The sequence below is a fragment of the Gobio gobio genome (assembly GCF_949357685.1).
Source record: "Gobio gobio genome assembly, chromosome: 4".
Classification (NCBI taxonomy): Eukaryota; Metazoa; Chordata; class Actinopteri; order Cypriniformes; family Gobionidae; genus Gobio; species Gobio gobio.
Genome location: NC_137100.1, coordinates 29,966,604 through 29,991,452, shown reverse-complemented (window position 1 = coordinate 29,991,452; position 24,849 = coordinate 29,966,604). Strand labels below are relative to the sequence as shown.

At 42.4% G+C, this 24,849-nt stretch overlaps 1 protein-coding gene across 1 annotated transcript in view; it reads left to right on the top strand.

Moving 5' to 3' along the window:
• adamts3 (ADAM metallopeptidase with thrombospondin type 1 motif, 3) overlaps window positions 1-24,849 on the top strand; it is a 213,401-nt gene that overhangs the window by 157,440 nt on the left and 31,112 nt on the right. Inside the window, exons 16-19 of the mRNA XM_079815070.1 lie at window positions 35-115; window positions 7,273-7,436; window positions 22,925-23,081; window positions 23,670-23,802. Of these exons, the coding sequence (XP_079671196.1) occupies window positions 35-115; window positions 7,273-7,436; window positions 22,925-23,081; window positions 23,670-23,802 (535 nt within the window). The remainder of the gene's footprint in view (window positions 1-34; window positions 116-7,272; window positions 7,437-22,924; window positions 23,082-23,669; window positions 23,803-24,849) is intronic.

Below are 24,849 nucleotides of genomic sequence, written 5' to 3'. Positions count from 1 at the left end.
ATCTCTCTCTTTGCCTTTTTTCACCGTTGCAAAGGTTACCTAAAGATGTTTCTCATTCCTCCTGGGGCTAGACATGTGATCATACAAGAACATGAGGCTTCTCCTCAAATTCTTGGTAAGTGAAATCTGTCCTCATGTTTCCCAGGCTAAACAGCAAGAAAATCAAATGCATGCTAATGTATTCTGTGCACAGAACTGTGCCTAATGGATCCATGTCACTCTAATACATATCCATCACACCAATGTATAAAGCAGCCTGTGCATTTGCCTGGAAGTGCATTAAACAGAATTATTCTCTCAGATTTTAGAGACAGTTACTGTCCACCTCAATTTTTCTGTGGCATTGTGGACCACAGTGCTAAATCCTGAAAGAGAATGAGCATTTTCAAGCTGTGGGTTCTTTCTGGAATTTACAGTAGGTTTTCAAATTAGTTGTTTTCAAGTTATGAGTGAAATCATGTTTCACGTTTTGTTCCACAGCATAAAGAAGCTCAAACATGAATTTTGAATTCAAAAATGGGCTCACAACAGTCCATTTTTGATGGTCCAAAATCCATATTTAGATAGCTTCAAAGTAATCCACACGACCCTAGACAACAATTAAGGGTCTTCTCTAGTGAAATTATCAGTCATTTTCAAAAAAAAAAAAAAAAAAAAAAAGTTTTTAATAATAAACATTTATATATTTTTTAAACAAAAATATTCACCTTGGTCCAACTCTGCAATGCGCTTCCTTGAAATGCTTTAGTTCATGACCTCTCATGTGACGTATACACGTTGGGTAGATCACGCTTGACATAGGCAGCAAGAACTGCACAATTGTTTACAAGAGGAACATGCAACCAATACCGTTGCAAGGGCTGTGCCAAGTGTGCGACCGCACAGGGCCTCGCGCCTCACCACGGCCTTGCGCAAAAGTAAAGACGACAGCTGACTTGATGATGTAAAGCCGATAGTTAAAGTTCATGTTTTTTCCTTCAAAATACTATAATAGTTAAAAAACATAGCTAAAAATGTGTATCGTGGTGCTTTATTATTCTGCTTGTTAAAAATTTATTATGAAGTAACTTGCAATACCCTATTTCTCTGTGCGTGAGACTGTGTGTGTGACAGTGATTCATGCGCATGTCAGTCAGCGGGCATCGCACGTCAAGTTCATAGAGCTTTATTCACAGTCCATTCAAACAGTCCATTGGCCCCATCTGTAATGGGTCAAGCCATATTACCTAAGAAGTTCAAGTAAAAACGCTAGAAATGCACGCTCATTCAAGGATATGCATTTATTGCATGGACAGAGAAAGCAAATACCGTTTTTATTTAACACTATTGAACCTCTGAAGAACCGCTGAAGAACCACTGAAGCACCAAAATTGGTGCTATATAGCACTAAAAAAGGTTCCCCTATGATTATGAGCAAAGAACCATTTTTGGTGCAATATAGAACCTTTTTTTTTTTAGAGTGTAACTATTACTCATCTTTCGGAGCATCAGTGAGAGCATGACACCGCAGAACGAGTAAAGCCTACTCTATCTGTAGACTTAAACGTTTTTAAATCTAAAAACTGCAAAGAGCAACAAAATTATCAGACAACCATTTAGCGCATAGGCTATTCACAGAGGATATACTGAAAAACAGCGCTGGTCCTCTCAATACTGTCTGTTTATTTTACTGACTGAGAAATCGCTTCTGATGATTCAGTGAGAGAGCAGTCCAAACTCATTCAAGTGGATTCAGGCCGTTTTGCAAACGCGTTTGACCCATTCATAATTTAGAATATAATTTTAGCGTTAAAATGTGCGCACTGTCCAGTTCAGTTACACAGTTTAACTTCTTGAACCTAGTTAAACTGAATATACGTTTTTTTTTCTCTTAAATATCAACATTAACAACAAATTGTTCGTCACTATTGCAACAGTAGGCCCTATAACCCGTTAATAGCCTACCCCCGGGCCTCGCACCCCCCTTGCGATGGGCCTGCATGCAACGACTACGTTAAGCTCCCTTCACACTGTAAAAATACTCTAAAACAACTATTTCTGACAATTCTGAAGTAGGAGGAGAATTCGCCCAACCCTAAGTCTGTAGCTATGTTTTTCCCAGCAGAATTAATCTTTTAGCTTTCACAAGATTGATGCATCCAGGATACACACACAAACAGACCATTTATGCAAAAATAACATGTTAACTAATGTAATTAAGAATAAATTATCCTGGAATGTTTTCCTCCAATGTTTTACTTATTTTTTCTGCGGCTGAAGAAAGAAAGTCATATACATCTTGGCTGGTCTGGGGCTGGGGGTGAGTAAATAATTAGGAACAATTAATTTATAAGTGAACTATTCCGTACAAAACGGAAAGGAAAGTTCCCTTTCAAAAGCTACTCTCGATGCTGCATTACTAATATACAATGGGATCATTCTTTGTTCGACAGGTTGTGAAGCATACATGTGGCAAACACACCAAGAAATTGCCTTAAATAACCTCTGATGATGATGTCATTGGAATGCGCACTCGTGAGAGGCTATACATACATGTGAAACAGGTGCGCCTTCAGGTTTTCTTTGTCTTCAGAGACCACATTATGTTTACTGTGTGTGCTCTTCTCTATTTCAATCTCTGTTGCCTTTGAGTTACAAATGTTAGGCAGTAGTCAGCCTTTTCTCTCTTTCTATAGAGAAATCAAAGACATGAACAAAAACAGGTTGAGACAATCTGGTAGGAGATGCTTGCCGCCTTGCTCCTATCTCTGAGGATGATCCATATGAGTTTTGTTTGGCTTGGGGCAGGAGACGCTGCGATTGGCCTCGAGGGAGAGAAATGTGAGCATTGTGAGCTCTTTTTCAATTAAAGCAATTTGACTGATTAGCCAGAGACGGGTCCTTCCCTTTCTCTTGTGCCCTTGCCAAATCGCCTTGGTGCTTCTTTAAAGCGGGCTTCTTCAGAGTGGGACAAGAGGACGTAGGTTATCTTGTGTCCGGGGAAATGGAGTTTGAGTGCGAAAGTTCCGCACCATGTTGACTATCTTCTTGAGGGAAGAGTCTTATGCAATAAAGAATCTAGTTGCTCAGATCTCTTGTTTGCAGAGGCAACGCATAGATTACGGGTCTGTATATGAACTGAGCAGGCGGGAGATTCCGTTTCTCTCTTGTTCCTATGATCGCATGCAAACGAATTATGTGTGTTTGCAAACTATGATTCTTGTTGTGTACTGAAACTATTTTAATACGAAAATACTATATTTTGCCTTTCATCAAGACCCTTTTTACTTGTCTGGTTGATCTTTGACAGCACTTAATTAGGGATTAAATGATAAATACTCATCTGATTTTGAGAAGTTCGATGCCTGTATTACTATACTATATTCAGTCTTTCATCCAGAACATGTTATCTTGTCTGGCTGTTCTTTGGATTTCTGAGGAATTAAATAGTGAAATAGCCATCTGGAGATGGATTTTAGGAGTGCTGCCTCCGAGCACTCCTCCCTAGTTTGTCGAGGTGGTGACTCGTGCAGTGGCCAGATTACAGCAAGACTGGTTATATGATGATGCCCCAGATATAAGAGATGGTCACAGGCTTTCTCTTCCCTGGGAGCTCATCGTCACTTAAAAAGCCAGCTCTCCCCACCAAGCCTTGCAGAAAAACCACGCTGGTGGGGAAGGTGTTTCAGTCAGCGGGTCAGGCTGGTGCTGCTCTGCACACTATGGTAGTGTTACAGACGCACTAGGCTGACCTGCTGAAAGATCTGAGCTGGCCATTATGTTAAGTTGTTCCCTTCCAGTGAGCTGTTTCAGGGCACTGAACAGACCATTTCTTTCTGTGGAGCCATGTCTCTTCTTATTCTATTTAAAGGAGCCATTGAGCATGTTCTCCTTCCAGTGAAACAGGGGAAAGCTTACATTACATTCGCACCACAGTGGGCAGTCTAAGTTTAGGTTATGGTATTTAAATGGTTAGTTCACCCAAATTAAGATATTTTAAATGAAATTGGAGAGCTCTCTGACCCATAGGCAGGCGGAACTCGGAAGTGCTGCGCTGTATTTACTACGTCAACAGCGTAGAAGAATGATGTTGGAAGAGAAGAGATTTTTGAATAAAGTTGTTATTTTTGTTTCTTTTTTGTGCATAAAAAGTATTATTGTCGCTTCATAAAGTTAAGGTTGAACCACTGGACTGTCACATGGCCCCCCCCCCCGACCGACACCCGACACTTGCCATTATACATTTATAACAATAATATCGTAGTCTAAATCTAAAGTAATCTTGACAAACTAAATAGCATTTGAAAGCTTTCAGACTCTAATTTTCATATTTGGTGACTGATTTTCAAAAGAAATGACAGAGCAATAAATAAATATCGATAGATTCTTCATTTGTTATGTGGTGCCAAACTATAACGCATGCTCTGACTCTTTCCATATGTTTTTTATATGCATTTTAGAGATTGAATTCAAATCAAATATTAACATTACTGCACAAACTACTTCTGAATAGGATGTCTACTTCATAGATATTTTGAAACGTTTGGAAATATATGGTTCAGATCACTCAAACCATATATGGAAATCGAAGAGTCCTTATATAGTCACCGGTAGAGTCTACATGTCATCGAGTGGAAAAGTTTGGTACTTATCACAAAAAAATCTTACTGAAAGTTCTTTTTTTGAGATATCAACCTAAAATTTTGCACAGAACTTGTTCAGATATTTAGCTTTGATTTTCTTAAAGATTTAGAGTTGAACATATTCTGAAAAATGTATATTTTATATAAAAATATAAAAATATATATTTTACATATTCATAAACTTAAACTTGTCAAAACACATCAGCGTGTTGAAACTTTGCATGCACGTTCATGACCCTAAATGAAAAAAAGATTTTAAAAAAAATTAAGAAAAAAAAACAACTGATATTTCTGACAACTTAAAAAATCAAAACGGGTCAAATTGACCCGCAGCATAGCATGAGGGTTAACAATGTCCTTACTACCTTTTTGGACCTTGAAAGTTGCTGCCTATGGAGGGGTCAGAAAGCTCTCTGATTTCATCAAAAATATCTCAATTTGTGTTCTGAAGATGAACGAAGGTCTTACGGGTTTGAAACTAAATGAGGGTGAGTAATTAAAGACAGAATTTTCATTTTTGGGTGAACTAACCCTTTAAGCAAAGTTTATGGCGTGTTTGCCACACATGCTTCACAACTGAATGTTCCTCTAGCATATGAGTACATAGCATATCGTTCCCACTTTTTCATGGAAAAGGGTTACAGTCAAGTAACCCGAAATGTTTCTTCAAGTAATGTCAACCACAGACTCTATTAAATTCATAAATCAAAACCGTTATTCTACAATCGCACAAGAAATCCTGAGGCAAGCAAGGATAATTTGCTTTCCAGCATGATCTGCTAATTGACTTTGTGACTGAACAGTTCTGCTTTCTATATGAATAAAAGCTAGTTTTCAATGTTAGTTCTTTTTTCTAAAATCACTTGTTTTCTTTGAGGCCCTTTCTTAATCAAGGTTTGAGAGCTCATCATTTTGAGCTTCACAGAGTCTTGTTTAACTGTATACAGAGTTAAAGGAGAGAAAGACAATGATGTATTGGCCCATTTGATTTATTCTATTCATTCATTCTATTCAAGTCCATACAGACAATAATTATCATTTTGTAATGCACATAATTAAATTAATTGAATTGAAGTCGATTTTATTCTAAGAATATTCCCCTTCTTGAAAGTGTTTTTCCGTGAATGTACTGTAGGAGTTTGAATATTACTCCTTGGTAGTTGAACTTTTAATTAAACTTAACCTTATTTTAATTAGCTAGATACAGTAAGTCGTTCAGTGCTTTGCTTTACTGCCCCAGTTAACCTTCCAAGAGGTCTTCCAAAGGTAATGTTTCTATTTCAATCATTTTTTTCCCTTTAGGGGTGCTTAATAGCTATTTATCCATATATTTAACTTATCTGATTGCAATATTTAGATTCCTTTGCATGTCAAAACGCTAAAGCTTAGCAATTTCCATCAAACCAAAGACTTAGAGTAGCATATGCTAGAATGAACGGATTACGGAAATCTTTGTTCAGCAGTCTATTAAATTAATATAGGCCTCAGGGTTCTGAAAAAAATAGAAATTACTAAATTGATGCACTGCAGCCAGTCATGAATGTACGTATTTATGTATTGTTTTTGTTTTAAGTGGTGTTTAGTGTTTTGTGATGTATTAATTGATGTGGGATTAAATGCTGTGGGATGCGATACCATTTTTTAAAAAATACATTTCAACAATAAATTAAAATAGAAAATATTTAAACATTTATAGGGTGCCTTAAATAACCAGTTTCTGTCTCCATTAGATTTTTTCCAGACATTTTAGATTTGTTATTAAGATAAAAACACTTATTTGCATGATAATGAAATATATGTGAACGATGAATTAAGTAATGTATATTACATGTGAGTTCCCATGAGTAGCATCCTTGCTTGCTCTGATTAGTTTTATGATTAACACTTTAGCATTTATTATGACCAATTTGTCAGTCATCAAATGGCCATGCTCATTTTAAGGCATAATTCACACAAAACTAAAAATTGATGAAAAACAAAACAAATGTGACTTTCCTTGTGAAGATCACGAGTGGAAAATTATCATTTCAGATTCAAGTCAGATTTGGTAAATAACTTAAATTTCAATTTATTCTTCAGACAGATCTATGATATGGCTTGGAATATAGCATACTAATTGTATGGACTATTTTTATGAAGCTTTTATTGTTGTTTCTTTATTATTCTGTGCTTACAGCTCCTGGTCACTATTCACTTTTGTTGTATAGAGGAGCAAAACTTTTTTACATTCCACAGAATACATTTTTATTCTTGGGTTAATTATCTTTTTTAAAGTTAACATTGTGTGATATGCAGCCCTTTTTTTCTCTGGCAAAAGTAAACACAAATTCATCACACTAAACATAGGAAATCAAAGGTCAGTTTTGATTTCATTGCATCAAACCTTTTGTACAGTTCTGCATCATGCTGTACATTCATTATTATTGTAAAACATTCCAGACAATGTACCCCATATTTAATGTTCTGGAACCTAATCAATTTTTTCACATTACAAGTGACATTTGATGACTGTTAGCAATGGTGATTGTTCTGATGTGTGCATGGCTGATGCGATAGCTTAAATGAACAGATCTTTCAGTTTGATTCAGATCTTTCTGTTATCCTCTTATCCCTGAAATTATGAAAAGTTGTAATTCATCTCTGAATGCAGCTATCAAGAACCAAGCAACAGGACATTACATTCTCAATGGCAAAGGAGAAGATGCAAGATCTCGGCGCTTCATTGAAATGGGAGTGGAGTGGGACTACCTCATCGAGGATGATGTCGAGACTCTCCACACTGATGGTCCACTACATGATGCAATTGTTGTCCTGGTAAATAAATTCTGTAATCTAATTTGAAGCTTAAAAATGTGATGTGATTATAAAGTGCTTTTATTTATCAATTCTCAAAATGAATATCCATTTTAATACTGTATTATAATGTTGTGATGCCTTAAATTTACTTGTAGCATTTAAAATGAATGATTTAGTTTATATTTTAGTTTCTGATTTTTTTATATAGTTATTTAGACAAGTAAATATAAATTTAGTAAATTTTATAAATTTAAATAATCTAATATTTAATTATGAACCATTTATTATCATTTTACTATTGGCAATAACAAAAAAACTATCCTTATTGGCCATAATATGTATTATCCCTAAAATAAATTGTCCATAAAAATAATGTTAATATACTGGATATGAAAAACAAAATCTCCTTTTCTAGCCCTTCCTCACTCTCAATACATCAAAACTGAAGCATGGTCAAGCGCCTTGCATTACCCTAAAGGTACCCCATAAGCTAGGAACTTCTTGGTTACTGTCGTAACCCTCGTTCCCTGATGGAGGGAACGGATACGTTATGTCGAAAGACTGAAAAAATGAGGTGTTGCTTGTGAGCCCCAATCACCTCTATAGTTTTAGAAAAATGGCCAATGGAATTGGCAAGTGGAATTTGCATGCCCAGCTAGGGTTGTGCCGATAGACAATAGTATAGTGTATCAATGATAGTCAAACATATCGCTGATGGCTAATAACAATCTTCAGGTTCAAACACAGCATAAATCAGTCATCTATGAAAATCAAAAGCAGCTTCAAACAATTGGTCAGTTTTTGCTTTTACTTTCACATCACGATAACCTGTTTCCTTTTTCGGAGTAAAGTTGTAAACGGCTTAAGCATAAACCAATCGACACAGCCAAATAAAAGTACAGTCACAGATATTTATTGCAAACCTGAACAAAAAAAAACTTTAAAAAAAAACAACAGGATAAAAGTATTACAAATTACTTGTTTTGCATTCCAAATCTTGGATATCTACTGTATATGTGACCCTGGAGAGCAAAACCAGTCACGAGTCTTTTTTTTATTATTGAGATTTATACACCATTTGAAAGCTGAATAAATAAGCCTTCCATTGATTTATGATTTGTTAGGATAGGACAATGTTTGGTCAAGAGACAACTATTTGAATATCTGGAATCTGAGGGTGCAACAAAAAAAAAAATCAAAATATTGAGAAAATCGCCTTTAAAGTTGTCCAAATTAAGGCCTTAGCAATGCATATTACCACTAATAATAATTTGTATATATATTTACGGTAGGAAATTCACAAAGTATCTTCATGGAACATGATCTTTACTTAATCTCCTAATGATTTTTGGCATACAAGAAAAATCGATCATTTTTCACCCATACAATGTATTGTTGGCTATTGCCACAAATATACCTGTGCGACTTATGGTTTTATGGTTTTATGGTCCAGGGTCACATATAAGACACATGAGAGCCAATGGCATTTCACAATCAAATCTGGCATAACGGTTCTTCAGGCGACAATTTTTGAGCGTTACAGCGGATGGAGACGCTTTTGGTTCTGTTCCTCACACAAGTCGTTTGGCCCTGGAAGACTGAAAATAATGTATATATATATGACACTCATATCATGCTTCTAAGAGGGTGGAACATGATTCAAATTTAGTACAGATTTACCCCTTTGTCAAAGGCCAGTTGCATGGCAACATCCCCCGATTTCCTTAATTGTGTTTTGATCTCAGTGAAATGTAAATTTGTTCGTTGACCATAGCAACCATTGTGCAATTCAATTTTCTCTTGTTGTGCAAAGAATGAATGCCTCTCTCATTCACAAATGTTCAAAGAAATGCTTTTCCTTCTTTCTTTTTTTGCATTAAAACTTTCAGTCTTCATTCTTTGATGGTAAAAAGGAATTATGGTATAATTATGGATTATGCCAAACAGCTCATCATTTTAATAAGTATGTTAATGAAAATGCACAGCTCACTAATCATGACTTGCCATGGTGAGATTAAAATAGAATGATGGTAAAAAAAAAAAAAATACAATGCTGTAGTGTGAAGTAAGCCGCGTTTCAATCGCAGGAACTTTCCCCAGGAACTATAACTTTGGGGTGGTACTCAGTGTGTTTCGACCGCAGGAACCAGGATCTAAATGTAGTTCCGGGTAAATATTTCCCCCTCCGAAAATCCCTGCTCGTGCTCGCGAGGTAGTACTTTTTCAAAGTTCAGGAACTTTCGGGGGTGGTACTTGGGCGCTGAACATGCTGATTGGTTGAGCTCACGCAGCATTTTATTTCAACCGCCATAAGTCTTTTGTGAGGTTCGTGTTCGTTCTGCGTTCAGTAAATATCAGTCTTGCTCTTTCTGTCCGATGGCGCGCGTTCGTCTCAGCAATCGCAAGGTCAATGTCTGTAATAGCTGATAACATACGTTGTCTTATTTTAAATCTAGCTTTACTAGCTTTCAGAATACGCTTTAGTATCAGTGCTCATCTCTTTTCCGCGTTTTGTTAATTACCTCTTTAGTAAACCAAAATATAATCAGCAAAAGCAGCACAGCTTGAATCTCCTCCATACTTGTTATTGTTGCAGACAGTATCACACAAAAATTATTACTGTCCGTCGCTGACTGGGAGAAGCAGTTGCGTGCAGTCCCACATCTCTGGACAAATCTTCACTGTACTTTAGACCGCAGTGGAAACGCAGACAGTAGCAGGTCTGGAGGAAAAAAAGTTCCTGGTACAAATTGTTCCGGGTAATTTCAGTCGAAACTGGACTTTAGATAGTGTGTGAAACATGCAGTAGGCCTAACACCTCCCCCCACACACTATATGCTGTTTCACAGCGTGCCTCACCATATACTGTACACAGCTGATGTCTCATTTCTGGATTCTTTTCCCACGCGTTCATCAGAAAATCAAATTCAGACTCAAAGCAGCACACTTCTTTTTCCTCATGTGCACTTCTGATAGAAGTGTAATGCTGATATTTGCAATCTTTGACATCTGTAAAATGTGTTACTGGAACTGATAATGTTGTTCCACATTTGTAAGGTATTTACTAGCACAGTTTAAGAGTTTGAGATGAGTTTCAGACATTGCTGTTTGCTTGTTAGCTTGAGACATATTTAACTTTCTATTGTGTGAAATATTCACCACCACCACCCACCCACTTAAAGAGTCTCTGTTGAAGCTGTGGTGTGTGTGTGTGTGTGTGTGTGTGTGTGTGTGTGTGTGTGTGTGTGTGTGTGTGTGTGTGTGTGTGTGTGTGTGTGTGTGTGTGTGTGTGTGTGTGTGTGTGTGTGTGTGTGTGTGTGTGTGTGTGTGTGTGTGTGTGTGTGTGTGTGTGTGTGTGTGTGTGTGTGTGTGTGTGTGTGTGTGTGAACTGAAGGTCCTCAAGTAAAAGGAATGCGTGAAGATCACGCCTCTTTGAGTGTGTCAGTCAAAGCTCAAGCCTTTTATCATCTCGACAGAAATTGTTCTAGATACACTGACAGCTTAAACACAATGCAAGGGACATCAGTGACATTGGGTTTTGAATTAGTTTTCTCAGTGGTAGTTTCAAAGGAAACAGATGTGTGAGGTATTGTGGTGTGTTAAATGTTTTTTAGGAGAGAGAATGAGAGATTTGCACGGACACCTACTTTTTAACCAAGAGAATATCTCATTTTACTTAATGCAAAGAGAAAACGGTGCTACTGCAGTGAGATGTGATGGACACTAAGTTTTTCACTGATTTGTCATTGATTATTGAATAAAAATAAATGAGGGAGGTCTTGTAAAAAAATAACAACATATTTACTAATTCTATATATGGTATATATCTGAATGCTCAGGTAATAAACGTGTTGTGCTATTGGTAACATCTTAGAGAGTATAGACGGTGAGCTTTTGAGCTTTCTGGAATAATCTTTAGTCATAGTTTATTATACAATTTGACCCTTCATCTAAGCTTTTGCTTTTGATATAGAAGATTAGATTTGAGTTACATTTAAATTCGTGACAGATGTTTGCTTACTAAAGCCTGATGCGCTCTTGCCAGAATTTGTTTTTGTTGGTGTCTGAGATTAATTTCAGCTATCATAAAATATTTATTTTGTCATAGGACAAATTTGCCAGTCCTAAATAACATGGATCACATTGTCATTGACATTGTCAGAAATATTGGGTTTCAGTTCTGCAGTGTGACCTACTAATATATATATATATATATATATATATATATATATATATATATATATATATTGTGGCAGGGTGAAGAATCACACAACACAGTGCTAGGTGAAAAGCCCCCGGAGGGTGGGTTTATTGTGGTCAAGTGAACGAACAGTGAGGTAGTGAAGTCTTTGGTGCGCGGTGCTTCCTTCTTCCCGGTAGTGCAGTGGTGACTCGCGGTGACGTCAGAGGGACTGGGTGGCCGGAGTGTCACAGGCTGCTGTCTGAGAAAGAGAGAAAGGTTAGTGCGCTGCTTCATGGAGTGTTCGTGCCCCGACTGGTGTTCCCATGTGCGGTGCTTTATGTGGTGTGGTGATCGCCTGCAGCTGTGCCAATCCGGTCCGTGCTGAGTGCTGGCAGGTGATCGGTGTTCGTTACCAGGGCGACGCTGACGAGAGCTCGGGAGACTTGTCACACTTATCTTCCGGAAGGTCCTGTCCAGGCTGCTGTCCCACTGCACCTTCTCCGGCTGCCCCTTCCTGGTCAGGTCTGTCTGGGGAGATGCTAGGGTGGAGAAGTCGGGGATAAAACAGCGATAGTACCCCGCCAACCCCAAAAAGGCTCGTACCTGGGTTTTGGTCTCCGGGCGGGGCGTCGACAGGATGGCGTCTATTTTCTTCTGCTGGGGCTGGATCAGTCCTCTACCCACCCGGAAACCCAGGTACTGAGCCTCGGCGAGGGCGAGATGTTATTTCCGGGGGTTGGCGGTTAGCCCAGCCCGCCGGAGTTCCAGGAGTACCCTCCGCAACCGCTCCAGGTGGTCCTGCCAGGTCTCGGAGTGGATGACTACATCGTCGAGGTACGCCGCCGCGTACGCTTGGTGGGGACGTAGAAGAATGTCCATCATCCTCTGGAACGTAGCGGGGGCCCCGTGCAGGCCGAAGGGGAGGACTCTGTATTGCCAGTGCCCACTGGGTGAGGAGAACGCCGTCTTCTCCTTGGCGGAGTCGGTGAGGGGAACTTGCCAGTAACCTTTTGTGAGGTCGAGCGTCGAAATATACCGAGCCCTCCCCAGGCGCTCCAGTAGCTCGTCCACTCGGGGCATCGGGTAGCCATCGAACTCCGAGACCTCGTTGAGCCGGCGGAAGTCATTACAGAAGCGGAGGGTGCCATCCGGCTTCGGGACCATGACGATGGGGCTGGACCAGGCGCTGCATGATGGCTCGATTACCCCCGACTTCAGCATCTCACCGACCTCGTCCTCGATGGCCTGTGTCTGAGCCTCGGGGACCCGGTAGGGCCGCTGCCGCACAATGATGCCAGGTGGTGTGCGGATGTCGTGCTGGATGACTTTGGTCTGCCCGGGACGTGTGGAGAACACATCAGAGAACTGGCGGACCAGATGATCCAGCTCCGTCTTCTGGGGGGCCGACAGCTGTGTTCCCACGTCCACGACCGGGGGCTCGACAGAGGCCAGTGCGCTGAGTTGGTCTCTAGTCCCCACCCACCTCTTCAGCAGGTTAATATGATATAGCTGCTCTTCACGCCTCCGGCCCGGCTGGCGCAGCCGGTAGTTGACAGGACCCACTCGCTCTATGACCGTGAACGGACCCTGCCAGGTCGCCAGAAACTTGCAGGCGGAGGTGGGGACCAACACCATGACCCTGTCGCCGGGCTGGAATTCGCGGGGTTGAGCCGTCCGGTCGTACAGCTGCCGTTGGCTCTGCTGGGCCTTCGTCAGGTGTTCCCGGACTAATGGCATGACCCTCTCGATCCGCTCACGCATTTCCCTCACGTGTTCGATGGCGGAGCGGAGAGGTGCCGGCTGCTGCTGTTCCCAGGCTTCCCGGGCCACATCCAGGAGCCCTCATGGCTGACGGCCGAAGAGTAGCTCGAACGGGGTGAAACCCAAGGAGGCTTGGGGAACTTCGCGGACTCCGAACAGGACTTAGGGAAGCATCAGGTCCCAGTCTCGCTTATCTTCGGCGGCCACTCGCCGGAGCATCTGCTTGAGGGTTTGATTGAAGCGCTCTACTAAGCCGTCTGTCTGCGGATGGTATACTGTTGTCCGGATCTGCTTCACCTTCAGCAGCTGGCAGAGGTCAGCCATTAGCCGGGACATGAAGGGAGTTCCTTGGTCCGTCAGTATCTCCGCTGGGATGCCGACTCGGGTGCAGAGGAGGAAGAGTTCCTTGGCGATGTTCTTTGCCGTTGCCTTCCGTAGGGGAAGTGCCTCTGGATACCTGGTGGCGTAGTCGACAATCACCAGGATGTGTTCATGTCCACGGGCAGACTTCGGCAACGACCCCACCAGGTCCATTCCAATTCGCTCGAAAGGTACCCCGATGATGGGCAGCGGTATGAGCGGACTGGGGGGAGGTGCTCGTGGCGCGGTCCTCTGGCAGGTGGGACAGGCTTGGCAGAACCGCTTCACTTCTCCATCCAAGCCCGGCCAGTGGAAACGGTCCCGGATGCGCTGGATGGTGTTGGCGGTTCCCAGGTGGCCAGCCATCGGATGGCTGTGGGCTAGCTCCATGACCATTTCCACGTTTGGTTTGGGAACCACGAGCAGTTCTTTTACCTCCCCCCTTCGCTGGGCGACACAGTACAACAGGCCGTTCCTGACGACGAAGTGCGGGAGAGGATGGGGTGCTGGTTGGTGCTCGTGGCCATCCACTGTCCGGACCTGCGACCAGCAATGCTTGAGCCGGTCATCTTCCAGCTGGGCCTTCGCGAACGAACCCCCTCCCTGGACCTGTTGGAAGACATCAAAGAACACGTCAGTAACCGGGGAGGGGGACTCACCATCTCTCCCGCTGTCTGTCGCCAACAGGGCGGTGTTGTGGCTCCTCTTCCGGCGGCGACGACTATGGGGGCGGCTCCCGGCCCGGCTGGCTGGCTGCGTGGTGGCCCGAAGAAGCTCCTCGAACCCCGGCCAGTCCCGCCCAAGAAGCACAGGAACCGGAAGATCTTTCAACACGCCAACCTCCACTGGCCAGGCGCCGCTGATATTGTCACTCGGCGGGCCGGAACATGACGAGTGTCGCCGTGAACGCAGGTAATCGGGAGCTGTGCCTTGACGGCCTTCTGCGGTGGGAGGACGGTGGCTTGGACGAGACTGACCGAGCTTCCGGAATCCAAGAGGGCCAGGACCGTCCGCCCATTTACCTTCACCTCCGCTCGCGTTGCCTCGCGGGGTGGGTCCTGGTGTAGGCTGCAACCAGCCAGCCATGCGTGTGCTGGCGGGGCAGGTTCCTCCGTGGGCATTGGTTCGTCGACGGGGCCGGGAGCCGCTGGCCTGTGCACTGGTCGCGGGGTACCTTCCGGCGTGCGTCGCTCCTGGACCACCCTCCGAGGGAAGGACGGCGCTCGCTCCCCGGGCTCGCGGTGCATCGCCGCCTCCGCCAACTCGACGGCTTCAACGAGCTCGGCGATGGTTGCCGGATTTTTCATTCCCACCGCCCGCCGGGAGCATCCGGTCCATGGTGACGCGCTCCGCAACCTGACCCGCGGTGGGCGTTCCCTCGAGCAACCAGTGTTGTGCGAGCCGCGATAGTTCTGCGGCTTGGGCGCGGGCTGGGCGTCGAGGCTTGAACTCCTACTCATGGAACAGCTGGGCTGCGGAGATGGCGGATAGCCCAAGGCGTCCGAGGATCTCTTTCTTAAGTTCATCATAATTATCAGCCGATTCAGCGGGAAGAGAAAAGTACGCTCTTTGAGCCTCACCAGACAATAGGGGTCCCAGGACCCGCGCCCACTCGCTTCGTTCCCAGCCTTCCCGAACTGCCTTGGTCTCGAACATCTGCAAATACAGTTCAACATCATCTTGTGAGGTCAGTTTTGGCAGTAGTTGGGTTGCTCGGACACGCGGATCAGGAAGCGGAACGTGATGGGCGGCGGAGAGGCGGAGGGCGGCGAACTCTTCTTCTATGGTGGCTTGACGGGCTGCCAGGTGTTCAGTGATCTGCTGCTGACGTGCACTCACTTCCGTTAAGCATTTGAGCAGGTCTTCCATGACGGGGAGAAGCGCCGCCCTACTTCCGGGTTCCGTGAGTGACTGGGGAAACAGAAAAAAAAACAAAATAAAAGTCCGGGGATGGTTGGTGATTCTTCACACTCTTGCCCGCATTATCCACCACTGTGGCAGGGTGAAGAATCACACAACACAGTGCTAGGTGAAAAGCCCCCGGAGGGTGGGTTTATTGTGGTCAAGTGAACGAACAGTGAGGTAGTGAAGTCTTTGGTGCACGGTGCTTCCTTCTTCCCGGTAGTGCAGTGGTGACTCGCGGTGACGTCAGAGGGACTGGGTGGTCGGAGTGAAAGAGAGAAAGGTTAGTGCGCTGCTTCATGGAGTGTTCGTGCCCCGACTGGTGTTCCCATGTGCGGTGCTTTATGTGGTGTGGTGATCGCCTGCAGCTGTGCCAATCCGGTCCGTGCTGAGTGCTGGCAGGTGATCGGTGTTCGTTGCCAGGGCGACGCTGACGAGAGCTTGGGAGACTTGTCACACTTGTCACAATATATATATACACAATATATATATCACAACAATCCAACGCTCTCCATTGACTTTGCATTGCAGGAGGCTGCCTCATTGTCATTTCGGACTTATAACAAAAAACAGAACAATGTGTAAAAGCTGAGATGTGACAATGTGTACAGCAAACAAGCTAAAAAACACAGAAATACGTTTTTATAAGCTGTCGACCCAAAAAAACGAGTGTTTAAGGAGACAAAAGTGGATACAGGCAATACGAAGTGAAGCTTCAGCAGGAACAATGGGTAATTTTTGAGATCCTGACACTCAGTATGCCTCAATATGTGTATGTGTGCAGTAAACATTTTGTCACTGTTAAATCAAATATCCAAATGTCAGTATTATGTATTATATTTACTGTCTCTGATTACGTTCCCCTCTAGTCGCCGTAGTTCTCAGTGTAATATGACCCGTCGCTCTCTGTCTCAATGGCCTGAATCCACTTTTTTGTCCCTAAACGCTCATTTTTTGGGTCAACAGCTTATAAAAACTGCTGGGTTTTTGCTTCTGGGTGTTGTTTAGCTTGTTTGCTGTACACTTTGTCACATATCAGCTTTTATACATTGTTCAGTTTTTTGTTATAAGTCCGAAATGACAAGGAGGCAGCCTCCTGCAATGCAAAGTCAATGGAGACGGTTTGATTGTTTTCCCCCCCGGTGGGCGTGGTCTTCAGATTATGACGCGTGTCGCTCTGTCTCTATTGGCACTAAGGGGTCTAAAGTGTGCCAAGAAAACATCCCCCACACCATTACACCACCACCACCAGCCTGCACAGTGGTAACAAGGCATGATGGATCCATGTTCTCATTCTGTTTACGCCAAATTCTGACTGTCTGAATGTCTCAACAGAAATCGAGACTCATCAGACCAGGCAACATTTTTCCAGTCTTCAACTGTCCAATTTTGGTGAGCTTGTGCAAATTGTAGAATCTTTTTCCTATTTGTAGTGGAGATGAGTGGTACCCGGTGGGGTCTTCTGCTGTTGTAGCCCATCCACCCCTAGGTTGTGCGTGTTGTGGCTTCACAAATGCTTTGCTGCATACCTCTGTTGTAACGAATGGTTATTTCAGTCAAAGTTGCTCTTCAGAATCAGAATCAGAATGAGCTTTATTGCCAGGTATGTTTACACAAACTAGGAATTTGTTGTAGTGACAGAAGCTCTACAGTGCACAGAATGACAGTGACAAGACACAGATGATAAAAATAAAAATTACAATATACAAATATACAGACAATGTGCAGAATAGCAAAGACCCAATATAAAAATTTAAAATAAATTATATAAGCAGCATACTATGCACACGTATTTTAGGTTTAAATTAGAAATGTAAATAAGTGTGTTAAAAATAAGTAAATAAAAGGAATGTACAATTGTGTGTGTGTGTGTGTGTGTGTGTATACGTGTGTGAGTTTCTCGTTTATTGTGAAGTGTTCATGAGATGGATTGCCTGAGGGAAGAAACTGTTCCTGTGCCTGGTCGTTTTGGTGCTCAGGGCTCTGTAGCGTCGACCGGATGGCAACAGTTCGAAGAGGGAGTGTGCTGGATGAGAGGGGTCCTGAGTGATTTTGCCAGCCCTTTTACGTACTCTGGATAAATACAGATCTTGGAGAGTGGGGAGGGTTGTACCAGTGATTCGCTCAGCAGACCGCACTACCCTCTGTAGTCTCCTGAGGTCAGATCTGGTAGCTGAGCTGTACCAGACGGTAATTGAACTGCATAGGATGGATTCAATGATGGCAGAATAAAACCGTTTCAGCAATTCCTGTGGCAGATTGAACTTCCTCAGTTGGCGGAGGAAGTACAACCTCTGTTGGGCTTTTTTCCCAATGGAGGCAATCTGAATGTCCCACTTCAGGTCCTGAGAGATGGTGGTGCCCAGGACCTGAATGACTCCACTGTTTTTACAGTGCTGTCCATGATGGTGAGTGGGGGGAGAGCAGGGGGGTTTCTCCTGAAGTCCACTATCATCTCCATTGTTTTGAGCGTGTTAAGCTCCAAGTTGTTCTGACTACACCAGACAGCCAGCTCTTTAGCCTCCTGTCTGTAAGCAGACTCGTCTCCGTCCCGGATGAGGCCGATGACTGTGGTGTCGTCCGCAAACTTAAGGAGCTTGACAGAGGGGTCTTTAGAGGTGCAATCGTTGGTGTAGAAGGAGAAGAGCAGTGGGGAGAGAACACAGCCTTGAGGAGCTCCAGTGCTGATGGTGCGGGTGCTGGATGAGAATTTACCCAGCCTCACAAGCTGCTGCCGGTCTGTCAGGAAGCTGGTGAAACACTGACAGACAGAGGTGGGCACGGAGAGCTGAGTTAGTTGGGGCAGGAGGAGGTTTGGGATGATAGTGTTGAAATCCGAGCTGAAGTCCACAAACAGGATCCTTACATAAGTCCCTGGTTTATCCAGATGTTGCAGGATGAAGTGCAGACCCATGTTTACTGCATCATCCACAGACCTGTTTGCTCTGTAAGAAAACTGCAGGGGGTCCAGTAAGGGTCCAGTGATGTCCTTCAGATAAGCCAGAACCAGTTTTTCGAATGACTTCATGAAGACAGACGTTAGCACCACAGGTCTGTAGTCATTAAGTCCTGTTGTCTTGGAGTTCTTTGGAACCGGGATGATGGTGCAGCGTTTGAAGCAGGAGGGAACCTCGCACAACTCCAGAGATCTATTGAAGATCTGTGAAAAGATGGGGGCCAGCTGATCAGCACAGGTTTTCAGACAGGCTGGTGTTACACCATCTGGGCCTGGTGCTTTTTTCCTTTTGTTCTTCCTGAAGACCTGGCGCACGTCATCTTCACTGATCTGAAGTGGAGGAGTGAGGGAGAGGGGGGTTGTTGGAGGTGTTAATGGTGTTCTTTCAAACCTGCAATAGAACTCGTTCAGTTCGTCTGTCCGTTGTTGATTCACCACAGTGCTGGGGGATGGTGACTTGTAGTTGGTGATGGCTTTCAGACCTTTCCACACTGATGAGGAGTCGTTGGAATAGAACTGGTTCCTTAGTATTTCGGAATAGTTCCTCTTTGCCAATTTGATGTCCTTTTTTAGTGTGTATTTGGCCTGTTTATACAAGACTCTGTCCCCATTCCTGTAGGAATCTTCTTTGGCCTGACGGAGCTGTCTGAGTTTTGCAGTGAACCACGGTTTGTCATTGTTGTAAGTTAGATGAGTCCTGGTAGGAATGCACATATCTTCACAGAAACTGAACAAAAACACTCCAATCAGTCCAATCGAAACAGGCTTGTAAAGCCCGCTCTGTTTCAGTGGTCCATCTCTTTACAGGCTTTGCTACAGGTTTAGCAGATTTAAGTTTTTGCCTGTAGGTTGGTATGAGATGAACCAGGCAGTGATCAGAGAGCCCCAAAGCTGCCCGTGGGACAGAGTGATATGCATTCCTTATTGCTGTGTAACAATGGTCCAGTATATTACTTTCTCTGGTGGGACATGTAACATGCTGTCTGTATTTTGGCAGTTCATTGGAGAGATTTGCTTTGTTAAAATCTCCAAGAATGATTAAGACAGAGTCCGGGTGCTTTTGTTCGGTCTCTGTAATCTGATCGGCAAGTTTCTGTAACGCCAGGTTCACGTGCGCTTGCGATGGGATGTAGATGCTTACGAGAATGAACGAGCAAAACTCTCGTGGCGAATAGAACGGCTTGCAGTTAATGAAAAGCGCTTCTAGATCAGTATAGCACATTTTCGTTAATACTGTTACATCTCTACACCACCTTTCGTTGATGTAAAAGCATGTCCCGCCGCCACGCGATTTCCCCATTGATTCTGCGTCGCGATCCGCTCTAAACAGCTGATAACCCGGCAGATGAAGCGCGCTGTCTGGTATCACGTCATTCAGCCAGGTTTCCGTGAAACACAGAGCAGCAGTGTTTGAAAAATCCTTATTAGTTCGGGAGAGCAGAAGAAGTTTGTCCGTTTTGTTGGGAAGAGAGCAGAGGTTCACCAGATGTATACTAGGCATCGCCGTCCGAAATCCGCTCTGTCGAAGCTTCACAAGTGCGTCGGCCCGCTTGCCCCGTCTGCGCGTCCTGAAGCGTTTGAACAGTGCAGCCGCTCCACTAACTACAACGTTCAGCAAAACGTCCGAATAATTGAAAACCGGTTGGAGATTCTGAGGTACGTTCTGCCGAATGCTCAGCAGTTCATCCCTGGTAAAACAGATTGTGTTTCCAAAACAAAAAACAGGTAAAACTAACAAAAACACTACAACAACTGGGGAGCTCAGCACAGTGGCTGCCATCCACGGCTCCATCATGATCGTTTTTTTTTCTATCAGCTTGAATCAGTCGGCCCATTCTCCTCTGACCTCTAGCTTCAACAAGGCATTTTCGGCAATACTGTCAGGATTTACTAAAGACACGCAGTGAAAAAAATAGCACTAAAAAGGCATGGACATTTGGAGGAGGACACAAAATTTATGGGGAGGAATCATGCAAGATGATTTATTAAGGTTTGCGGTAGTCAATTTACTGGTATTTTCACCATTATTTACCACCCAAAAAAAGCATGTCTTACACCAGACGCTAATTTGCACTGTTCTTGGTTGATTGTGTTGGGCATTATGGAAATGATCCGGCTGCGTCTGTGTTCTTAATTTGCTCATTGTCAGTAGATCACACGCTGATCTGAGGTTTTGCGCTCTCACGTTAATTTGCCCTTTTTAGTAAATCTGGCCCTTGATGTTAAAAAAGGGCCACTAATATTTGGATGGTAAGATGATGTATAGCTAGCCTGGATGCCAGCCCAACTTAGCCCCGCCCACTACAATTGTGCTCGGGCAGTTCGGTCTGGACATTCTCCATAGAGAAGTAATTATGCCCGAACAGAAACTGTTCGGACCAATGAAATCGTTAGGGCGGGCTTTAGACGATGATGGACAGATGATAAACAGTAACGTAATCATCCACGTCATCAAAGGCGCTTGGGTTGATTTTGTTCTAATCCTAAACAGAGAACTTGTTCGTATATGCATTCACCTTCACTATTTCTCTCAGAAATGATGATCGTGTTGGTAAGTAGGCCTACTCTGTGTATCCTTAAATTCTTTTTTTACAACACTGGCAAAGATCGTTTACACTCATCTTTTTCTTCTAATGTAACTTATTCCAGCGTGCGTGCAGACAGGGTTGCCAAGTTTTTACAACAAAACCCGCCCAATTGGCAATTGCTACTCAAAACTAGCCAAAAACAAGCCCAATAGCTTTCCGGGGGTTTCCGGGGTTCTCCGGGAAACAAATGGCATTTGGGGGGTAAGATATGTGTTATTTTGGCAGGGCTGCCTGCTAAAATTCGCATTCCTGGGTCTGTATATCACATAATTGGGGTCGCTTCAACCCACGGACATGGCAACACAGTGCAGTTGAGTTCTGTTGACATTTGACAACTAACGTAATGCGTCGCTCCGTTGCTCTGATTGGTTGTAGGTCTATCCAATTGAGGTTTTTCCTGGCTCGGTTGAAACACGCCCCATAATCACAGCCCAACGGAGCAGTATCAGACTCAAATTCTGACTAGAATTGAGTATGACGACGTCAGGCTAATGTATAGCAACACGAAACTAAATTAAAAAAATTAAAAAAAAACTTTTTAGTAATGAGATGTTATGTTGGTATGTTTCTCTTTACAGTCTTTCTTCAGGCCAATCTTATAATTTAGCTATCTCACATTAAGTTTTCAGGTCATGCCACAACACTTTAGCTAGATTAAGTTGAAGGCTTTGACTTGTCAAAGCACAACAGTTATTCTACTTCAGCTTTAAAATCCCTCTTGAATAGGATTTTTTTGTGTGTGTGAGTGGTATGACCTACTTTCTGTAAAGCACAAACTCATGGATAGACACATTTTCCTGTAAAATGTATTACTACAGTCCATAATATAATAATTCTTTAATGACCATAAGTCATCTGGGTCCTCAGGTTGCAAAAAATATATATATTTATACCACCAAATGTCATTGTTAATTCAAATGAAGTGTGTGGTTCTTCGTCAATACTGTGATTGTTTTACTTTGATATCATTTCTTTTACACATGTATTCACTAAGGTTAATTCATGAACATCAGCCAATTTAAAAGTTGCACAGAGAATTTTAGATATGTTTTTAGCCTTGCTTTCATAGAAATGAATGTTCTCCATTTTATACAAGCCAGAGTAATGAATTTTAGCAATGACATTGTGACGTGTTTCTGATCAGTGCTTGATTCATATGAATGCTGTTTCAATTTACAGATACTATTTCAATTTACAATGACAACTGGAAATGTATTCTGTACAAAATACACTGATGTCTTCAATCACATCTTGGTTCTTAGTTACTACTAGTTTCCTCAAATTGAGGCAAAAATGAATGCAGGAAGGAATATTATTTTAATGGGTTTACCACCTTTTTCTCACCTTCACAAAATGCAGAAATTACTTTGAATAAGTTTAAAATTGCATGTGCTGAATGCTAATCTCTGACATGCACACTGATTTTATATCAGGATGCTGGCATATTAAGAAAATAAGAATCACTAATAGAATATTAATTTCTGAAGTATGCATGAAATTGTGGTTACAACAGAAAACTAATGCAAGATTTGTCTTCCTTGAAACGACTCCACAAGCGTGTGGAGTTAGGCTGGTCATGCTCGTTTTGTTTTCAAATGTAATTAAACAGATCCTTGTCTGAGTCATCTCACACAGAGGCCAAAATATAAATCTGCATACTCTTACATATGCATGAACAAATGCTAAATCTCTGCGTACATAATCAAATGCCTGTAAATATCACTTTGCTGTCCTATTGTTTTTCCATCTCCATTAGATTATACCTAAAGACAATGAGACGAGGTCCACGCTGATGTACAAATACATCATCCATGAAGATTCAGTGCCCCTTAACAACAATAATGTCATTCAGGAGGACACGTATGAGTGGGCTCTTAAAAGCTGGTCTCAATGTTCAAGACCTTGTGCTGGAGGTAACATTCCCTTAGTACGATCTCTCAGCTTATTTAGATTAATCAAATCTATTTTCCTGAGGAGAAAATACATAAATAAATTATATATATATATAATATCACATTTGGTCATTTGCACTTTGGATCTTTTTTTAAGCATTAGAGGCACAAATCTTATGGTTGTTTTGTTGTCAGTACCACTAGATATGTTAAACTATTATCAAACATAAAATGACTAATAATTAAAAAGTAGCTCATTTTAATCACATCAAATGTCTGATATATGAGATCCCCTTAAAATGTGGATTTTGGCCTGTCCCACATCAGAAGTCTTGACCTTCTCAACTGTATCCAATCATTAAAATCAGTGTCATACAACATTATCATTTTGACATAACTTATAAGTTTATATATAATTCATAAAAAATTACTACGAATAATTGTTTTTATTTTTTATTTTATTAACTAATAATTGTCAATAGGCAACTCTATTGAGACGGATGAGAGACTTTGTTCTGCCAAGCCAGATTTTTCAAAAATGATTGAAGACTGATTCATTTAATTACACGTCATGTTTCTTTCTGTTCTTTCATTTTATTCACTCTTCAGGATTCCAATACACCAAATATGGTTGTCGTAAAAAAGGTGACAATAAAATGGTGCACAGAGGCTACTGTGACATCAACAAGAAACCCAAACCTATTCGCAGAATGTGTAACTTACAGGACTGCACGCAACCACAGTAAGTTCAATTTAGACTTTTTTTAACCCTACTCACAATAACTAACTGCAGTCCCTTTAACTCAAATGAAAGCTAGAATGGTGTGCCATGGTACAGTATGTGATTATCATCGTATTTAGCTCAATCTAAACATCACTAAATAATGTATAAGCACTCGTGCTTCACCAGTTTAGCTCGGAGAGCTCAGAGCAGGGTTTTGATTGCTTTATACCATAGGGAGGTCTGGCTTCATTCATTTCTCTTGTCAGAGGCTAAGAAGAAATCTCAGATTGTGATTGTGCATGTATGTTTTATATCTGGGAATAGATTGCCTCGGCATTCTGTAATTTCTACTGAATGTGTAGCCTTGGCTAATTTTCAACTGAAGATTTCCATAGAAAACAACAAATAAATCTGCAACTTTTGTTTTGTTTTTATCAAGCATGAGTCCATGACCTGCTTTTATGTCTAACATAGGGAATGCACTAATAAGATTTATTAAGACCCTTCAGTATTGAATCAACCTACACGTGCCACTGAGTGTACATCACATCCATAACATATTTTCAAAGAACATTTAAATACACAGAGTAGGGTCTATATGCAGCATTTTTATTGCAGTATTAGAAGGCATTTGTGAGCATTGCAATCACACTTCCTCTTCACCTATTAGCATTGACAATTTTAAGTGTTCTAAAAGAAAAAACATTGAAATATCTCAGTTATTCTGCTTTTATCAGCCATAGCACTAGATTGAAATTAGGGATGCACCGAATCCAGATTTTTGGGGTTCGGCCGAATACCGAATCCACTGGTTAAGATTCGGCCGAATCCGAAACCGAATACCGAATCCTACTCCCATCCGCAGTCCATTATCACAGTAAACACATTAATGAAGTTAACAACGTCCACAGCAGTGTAGGGATGCCATTAACTGTTTTGGTCAAGTTTACTAAAGTAAACATTGTCGTCGCTATTTCATGATGGTTTATAGAAAAATTACCCCGAGTCGTCCTCTGTCGTTTCAAAGAACAACCCAACGGAGAGCGCAGGTGGCACGCGCTAGGG